The sequence below is a fragment of the Bubalus kerabau genome, chromosome 11 (assembly GCF_029407905.1).
Source record: "Bubalus kerabau isolate K-KA32 ecotype Philippines breed swamp buffalo chromosome 11, PCC_UOA_SB_1v2, whole genome shotgun sequence".
Lineage (NCBI taxonomy): Eukaryota > Metazoa > Chordata > Mammalia > Artiodactyla > Bovidae > Bubalus > Bubalus kerabau.
This window is the reverse complement of record NC_073634.1, coordinates 76,928,803-76,936,718: the sequence shown is the minus strand read 5'-3', so window position 1 is coordinate 76,936,718 and position 7,916 is coordinate 76,928,803. Positions and strand designations below refer to the sequence as shown.

Here is a 7,916-nt window from a genome sequence, read left to right as displayed (position 1 = left end):
GGAGAAGAGCACTGGGAGCTCCCTGGCTGTGTGTGTGTGTGTGTGTGTGTGTGTGTGTGTGTGCACGTGCATTTGTTATGCATCGGTATAGAAACATGTTCCTGTGTGTGCGTGTGGGACTGATTGATTGGTGTGGGGCTTGTCTGCAGTGGGGCCCGAGACTCAGCCTTCTGAGCCTCCTTCCCCCACTCCCCACGACATAATATTTCTTATACATGACCCTATCTATGTATTTATATAGCGCCTATCACCATAGGCCCTATCTTTCTAGGGATGCGAACATGGGACCATGTGCTTGACAGCACACCTCCCAGCCCTGCCAGTCCCAGGAGGTGCCATTCCCCCCTCCCATTATAAAATATATATCTCTATATGCCACATATCTACACCCCATCTATTCAGGCAGGCGTCTGCCCGTTGGGCCCTCACCCTGGAGCCACCCACGCCATCCCTGCCTACCGCCAACGCCAGGCCGCCTGCCTCGGTGGGAAGCGGAACCAAGTGTCGTGCACTTGGGGCTCCAGGTGCTGCCGACTCGAGGTAAGAGCACAGCTTTCATCAGACCAAGTACTAGAAAAAAAATACACACCACTCCGATCACACACGCGAGGAGAGAGGGGTCTGGTCCTCCCTCCAGCCCTGACACACGTGACTTGAGGAGGGAAGCAGAAGAGAAGAGGGATACGCCCGGAAGGCCGGCCTCAGGGACACCCCCGGCCGCTCAGTTGTTGCCCGCCACGCCTGGTGGCCCACCTGGCCCGAGGGGTGGGGAGCCAGGGCACCAGGGCCACCACTAACTTCGAAGCACCCTGCTCCCCGCACCTTGGTTTGAAACCTAAAGGGAGGGGGGGTTGGGTTTTTGTTTTCTTAAAAGAAAATCTGAAAACAAACATAATTATAACCAGAACCATAAGAATAATTATAACAAAAGGTGTCATCAGCCTCCCAGTATAAAACTGCAGCCTTTGGAGATGACCAAAAACATCACATTCCAGGGGCCGGAAGCCGCCTTGTGCACAGAGGGTGGATGGCGGGGGCCTCATAAAAGAACACACAAAAAGCGACTTAGACAGGAGAGCACCAGTACGTTTTGTATGTTTTTTTATTTGCTCCAGGTGGGGTGTGAACTGTCACTTGCCCGCACCCTGGATTTTTTTCTGATCCCACCGCAAGGAGCCCTCAATTCGGCTAATGTGAGAAATTGGGAATGAAGACCCCTCATTCTGCCATCTTGCTGAGGGAGTCTCCTTTTCGAAAAAAATCAAAAGGTTATTGCGTGAGCCTGGATGGATCCCACTCTCAGCTTTCCACGGTCCCGACCACCGAATCTCACCCCCTTTTTTGGCAGGGAGAAGCGGGAGAACGCTGTTCCCAAATGCTCCTTCACACCTTGTTAAACACCAAGGGGAAATCAAAAACCCCACCACGGAAACGGTTCACCTCCAAGCTGTCTCCCTTTCTCCATCCTTGGTTAAAACCCTTTGCACATAAGGCAACGTGGAAGCTGATGTTTTTACTCATCTCGCTGTTGTAAAGCACCATTATGAAGAAGTCGGGTTGTACAGTAGTTAACAGTACCTTTTATATATATATCTCATTTCTATCATATATATATAAACTGTAAACAAGAGGTAACAGCGGCTTCTAGAAACTGATTTTCTTCAAGGTTTCCTGTGTGGTAGGCACCTGAATACTGTATAAAAGGGTCTTGTGTGGTGTTCTCGTCTCTCTGCTGCTAGTTGGGTTGTGATCTGCATGACCAGGAATGGTGCTGGCAAGACAGCTCAGTGGCTGGAAGGGGACTCTGCCACCTGAGTGTCTGTTTTCTGTCCCCTGCTTGTGCTCCTATCTGATCAGGCTAGAGACAACAACAAAAAAAGATATATAGTAAAAAAAAAAAAAAAAAAAAAAAAAATCCAATATATAGATTTCTATAGAATTTCCTTTTTTCCTTCTCTCCCATCTTTCCTCTGCAAGGTATGGTTACTATTTTTTGTTACTGATTTTTTTTTTTTTTTTTTTTTGCTGCAATAAACCCTCTTGTTTCAGTCACAGCAAGAAACAAAAACCCAAACAAACAGAAAACCCCTCTGAAAAGAGTAGAAAACAAAAGGTTTGACCAGAAAAAAAAGGGGTAGTGGGGGTGGGGAGGGAGCTTGGTTTTGTTTTTAAATAGGACTGAAGATTAACATTGAAAAATCAGGAGATGATGTCCAACCCTTTATGCAAGGCAAAGCCCTCCGGAATTTCCGCCTCTGTGGGGTTTGTTTTGTTTTAAATTCCTTTTTCTCTTCTGGGTGCTGATACTTCTCTCCATCCTCACGTTGTTGGTGTTTTGTTGTGTACTGTGTTTTTTGTTTGTTTGTTTAACCTTGTGTCACTACCTCGGTTTGCCCTCACGTCCCTTACACACAAGCAAAATATTCCTTCAGCGGAGCGAAGAGGTGGCGGATGACCGGCACGCTCCACGACCGGCCCAGCAGTCTCTGCCTCGCCAAGCGGCTCATGTTGGAGACGTCAGTATAGTGGACAGGGAAGCCAAACACCCTGGGGAGAAAAGGCAGAGAGGGGCAGGGGTCAGCGTCGGCCTGGGGCGATCCTGTGTCTGTGATAACCAATTCGAGTCTCAGGGGCCTGGCTACTTTCTATGGGTCTGAAGGCAGGTTAAGATGATGACTGCTGAGAGATTTACCACACAGAAGAAACAAACGTGTGCGTGCTCAGTCGTGTCTGACTCTGCAAACCCCATGGACTGTATAGCTCACCAGACTCCTCTGTCTATGGGATTTCACAGGCAAGAATCTTTCACAAGCAAGATTTCACAGGCTGAGTGGGTGGCCATTTCCTCCTTCAGGGGATCATCCCAACTCAGGGATCAAACCTGCGTCACCCACGTTTCCTGCATTGGCAGGTGGATTCTTTACCACTGACCCACACAGGAAGTCCAGAAACAAAGTCAGAGTTTGTGAAAAACATATCCAGGACACGCTTAACCTGAGACTGAGATCCACAATGGGCATCTCAAGTCTGTAATAAATATACATCCCTGTATCTTCCCACGCCCACCCCTAGAGGAGAGAAAACTCTGCAAGGACTCCCAACTCATGCCGGACGTCAGGAGTTCCTGCTTGCTCTGCTTGTGTGTTAAACGTCTCTTTGTTTAGCTAAATCACAGTTACCCCAAGAATGAGGACTTGAGTCCAGTCTGCACAAATGAGGGCACTGAGGCTGTAAGGCCCATCTGCTCCCATGCTGTCTTGGTCTACAAAGAACCTAACATGAGCAGTGTGTGAAGCAGGAAAGCTTCTGCAGCTGCAGTGTCTCCTTGGAGTTGAGCAGGACTGCTGGGAGCCAAGGCTCCAGGGACAGATTCCTAGATGCCCCCCACTTTAGCCCAGCCTGACAACGCAGAGTCCTCCCCAGGCATCAGCCATACTGGGAAATGCCTGGGAAAACAAACCCACTGCTCACAAGATGTCTGCAGGGGATCTGAGCCTGGCACAGAGGCCGGGATCCCACCCCCCACCAGCACAAAGAGTGGGTACCTTTCCATTTCAGTGCACCATAAGATGTCCTCTTTCTCATTCATGAAGACGGGGAAATGCTGGTCTTTGCCCTGCTTTATGGAGTTCGACCTAGTAGTAATGGTCCTCACTTTGCTGAACTAGAAGATGGGAGAGGAAACGGGAGATGAGCACTCATCCGCAGCTGACAGCAACTGCCACGTCCAAAGCCTACACGGCCTGCTCCATCCAGGGGCCAGGGTTGCCCTGCTCTTCCTCCTACACAGAGGGCACCAGGCCGTCCTCACTCCAGTCCTGCTGGCCAAGGACTAGAGAGACAGCAGCTTGAGTCACCATCCTTCCCAAGTCTTCTAAGAACTGTTTTTCTTCCCAGGAGTAATGATTTGCAGGCAAAAGGATGTCAAATTACCCAGGGGTGCAAAAACACCCCTGAGGTGCCAGCAGTCCCAGGAGACTTCTCCAGAGAGAAATGGAACTGCCACATCGTAGGAGAATCTGCTCTGAAGGCTCATGCAATGATGATCCTGGCCTGGTAATTCAAAAGCCCAGGAATCTTGGCCAAGACTCCTTAGCGTCTGCCTCCCACGGGACCAGCGGGGTGACGCTCAGCAAGGAACAGTTGCAAGCAGCAAGGATTCCGACCTCTTCCCCTGCCCTTCAGGCTTTCCCCCGGACCCTCCCCCTCTGACCAACTGCAACCCCGAGTTGCATCCTCCGCAGGCAGCACACAGCCCTGGTGCTGCTCCAGCGCATCCTGCCCTTCTCCTTACCCCTAGCAGAGGGCTTTGATGCTGGGGCTAACCTTGGCTATTCGGCCGTGCTCCAGACACTCCTGCAGCTCCAGCTTATCATTCACAGTGGATGCCAATGGCCTAGGAGGCAGGAGAGAGAGGGTAACGACCGAAACCAGGAGAATGGCAGGGATGCACTCTCGGCACTGACCCAGCAGCCATCTGATTCACATGGAGAAGTAAAGAACCCCCATCAAACTCCCCCAAACACAGGCACAAACACTGTGGCCACTCACGGACACAGGGCCATCAAGCACCAAATCCTTTAAGGTAAACTCTAAAGTGGTCCCAAACTACAAATAAACAGATAACGCCTGCCTGCCAAGAAAGGAAAACACCCAGTTATTTTTAAACCTGTTCCCTAAAAATAGACTGCGTCTGAGAAGTACTCATCACAAAGCAAGCCTTGGCATGACAGAATGTTCTGGATTTCGACTATGGTGATGGTTGCAGGTGTGTACCGTGGATGACACTCATCAAACTGTACTTACATGTACAGTTAACAAGAATTTAAATTCTGCACAGTCCCCAGAAGACTAAAATTCCGTGACACTCAACGTGTCACTTCTCAGAAGGCAGACCAGATCACTAAGTATCACTTTAGGTGATGGCCTTTTCTGACACTTAGGATTACTTACTAGAGGTTTCACATAGTGGTCCACCACCCAGGACCCACGGTCAAATTGCACCTCCAAACTCCTCTTTGTTTATGTGCATATGTGCATGCACACCCACCCACTGACACACATACACACACTCTGTACTTTGTCCCTCTGTGCTTGTACTTTGTCCCCTGCAGTACCTCCGCTCCTCCTGGAAGCTCAGAGTTCTAAAATTTTAGGCTTGGAAGAAGCAGGTAAGAAAAACCCCACAGGCCCAAGGTCTGTCAGGAGATAACGACTTAGTGACTCTATAAAAATACTAGACTACATAAGCCAATCCACTTTATCCAACATGCAGACATCCTGGGAAGGTTAGGGGGACAACAGGACAGTTTTTAGGTCAGCTGCCCACTGACCCACCTCCTTCCGAGCCACAAGCCCTCAAGAAAGACAGGAGCTTTGCCAAATGAGTCTGAGACTGGGAAGTTCCTAAAACCTCCTGCTATTGGCAGAGAAGCATAGTAGATGACTGAGGTCAGGTTAAATGGTTCATCTCAATTTATAAGGAAACCATGGAGATTTAAAATCCACACTTGGGGGGGGTGGGAGGCGGTTCGGGAGGGAGGGGACACATGTAAGCCTATGGCCGATTCATGCTGATACATGGCAAAAATCACCACAATAGTGTGATTATCCTCCAATTAAAATAATTTTTAAAAAAACAAACTTAAAACAGTCTGGAAAATACTTCTCTTTGTAATATATTATCGTGACTGGGGGAGTCTCCCTCTGCTTCTGAACTGCTGACTCTCAACCAGAATTATTTTCTCCTCATAAAGTGAGTGAAGTTGGCTCAGTCGTGTCCGACTCTTTGCAACCCCATGGACTGTAGCCTGCCAGGATCCTCCATTCATGGATTTTCCAGGCAAGAGTACTGGAGTGGGTTGCCATTTCCTTCTCCAGAGGATCTTCCCGACCCAGAGACTGAACCTGGGTCTCCTGCGTTGGAGGTAGATGCTTTACCTTCTGAGCCACCAGGGGAGAAACCTGGTGGTTTCTTCTCATACGTCTTTTTATAATATGACTATTACACTGAAGAAATAAGTTTTCTTCATTCCTGGACATTAACATCTCTGTGCAACCTACACAAAGAGCAGCTTCCCAAAAAAAGGACTTGATGCTGACAATGTGTGTGAACAGTAAGTGGAGCAGGATGCTCTAAGCTGTGTGGTGGCTGCTGTTTCCAGACGCTGTCTCTGGAGCCAGTATGGCCCAGCGGCGGGCACCACTCTTTCCCATTCCCAAACACATCCTCCATGGCTTTACCTCAGGAAACTAAGGACCAGCTGACTCTCGACACATCACCAGTACAGGAGAACCAACCCTGTAACTCAGCAGCACGATATATGGTCTTCTGTGTCAAGAGTGTGCTTTTTAAAGGTCCAATCTGGGACCACTAGTTTTTCGATTCTTAGCCAAGTTATTTTCTATACCCTGACTCCCCTTCTTCCTCAAGGAAAAGGAAAGACGAAGAACTTGGCAGAGCAGCAAGCTGGTCTGCAGGAGAGGCGGGCCACCCCTCGTGCCATCATCCTGCCTGCAGACACCCACCCGCGGCCACCCGGGCACAGAGCTCTCACCAACCTGTTCATACCAGGAAGGTTCCCCCAGAAGTAGCGGGCCCTGTGCGCAGCTGACACTTCTTTGGCATCAATCATCACAGGGTTGGACTATAAAACAGGAGAGAGACGAATATTATAGTGTGCCAGGAAACCTGTTAGTTTAGAGCCTCAAAGGCTCTCACTTCTTTCTCAGGAGGCTACACTGACAGCCTGAAGCTCCCTGGAAAAGCCAGAATCAAATTCAGCTACATTCCACATGCTCCCATGGGAACATTCTAGACCCACACATGGTCCACACTACCAAGATGGAGATGTTCTATCTGCACTGTTCCATGTAGTAGCCACTAGCCCACCAGGTGCTGATGGTTGGGTATTTGAGGAGGCTGGTGCGACTGGGGAATCTTAAAGTCAGTTTAAACGCCACATGTGGCAGATGTCCACCTCGTTGGAGCACACAGCTACAGCTAACCTGGAGGCTTTGGGAAAGTACCTTCCAACAAGTTTGGAAGTCTTTACTGCATGTCCAGATAGTGAGCCAAACAGACTCCTGCACCAACACAGTCAATACCAGCTTGAGGGGTCTGACCCCAAGACTTGGGCACACAGACTGCTCAGCCAGAGAAGGGCTCTGGCCCAGAAACCCTCTGCACAGGCCCAAACTGGGCTCAGCCAAGTTGGGACCCACATTACGTGAAGTAAAAACTGAGATAAACCATGTTTTCTTCCCAGGTGGCATAAAGCACCCATCATGCCTGGGAGTGAGGACAAACCATCCTAGTTGGGAAAACTGATTCTGGCATCTCAAAAGGTTTCCCCAGGGAAACACAACATAGACCTCCAAGCCAAGGAGTCTGGCACTCCACCTTGTTTATGACAGTCAGGTCCTCCAAGCACTGAGGCCACGCTGACATATCACCTCTTAAGAGTGAGACCATGGCTTCTATCGGGGTGGGCTTCCTCCTCGCCTACTTGGGAAGCCCAGAGCTTCCCAACGGGCCCCTTGCAAAGCAGAAGTTCCCGGGCCCCAGCTCCACAATGCAGATGAGATAGGGATAAAGCAGCAGTCCAAGGTAGAAGCCATTAGTGAGCTGGCCAAACCAAGGGTGCTGGCTATACCTCGAGAAATCGCGAGATGTCCCTCTTGTCACTAACGCCCATGGCCACCACATTCTCAAAGAGCCAGAAGAAGGGGCGGTCATCTCCCTCCTTGGGCCGCGCATCATGCAGGAGGCGGTAGAACTCAAAGAAGAGCCGGCCAGTGCCCTCTGAGAGGTCGGAAGAGAAAGCCATCAGCTGGGGCTGTCTGCAGGAGACAGTGGTGTGGCTCGGGCACGGGGAGGGCAGGGTCGTTGGGAGTAGCCGTCCCAGGGCAGAAAT

At 50.0% G+C, this 7,916-nt stretch overlaps 1 protein-coding gene across 6 annotated transcripts in view; it reads right to left on the bottom strand.

Annotated features, from left to right (window-relative positions):
• Positions 1–1,084: 1,084 nt before the first annotated feature.
• The window catches only part of DNMT3A (DNA methyltransferase 3 alpha), a 97,749-nt gene continuing 90,917 nt past the window's right edge, over positions 1,085–7,916 (bottom strand). For all 6 annotated transcript variants that reach the window (XM_055540760.1, XM_055540758.1, XM_055540761.1 and 3 more), the window contains 5 exons: positions 7,656–7,804; positions 6,562–6,647; positions 4,327–4,396; positions 3,546–3,664; positions 1,085–2,547 (listed from right to left, as the gene is read on the bottom strand). In XM_055540760.1, coding sequence (XP_055396735.1) covers positions 2,406–2,547; positions 3,546–3,664; positions 4,327–4,396; positions 6,562–6,647; positions 7,656–7,804 — 566 coding nt within the window. In that variant the 3' untranslated portion in view covers positions 1,085–2,405. The remainder of the gene's footprint in view (positions 2,548–3,545; positions 3,665–4,326; positions 4,397–6,561; positions 6,648–7,655; positions 7,805–7,916) is intronic.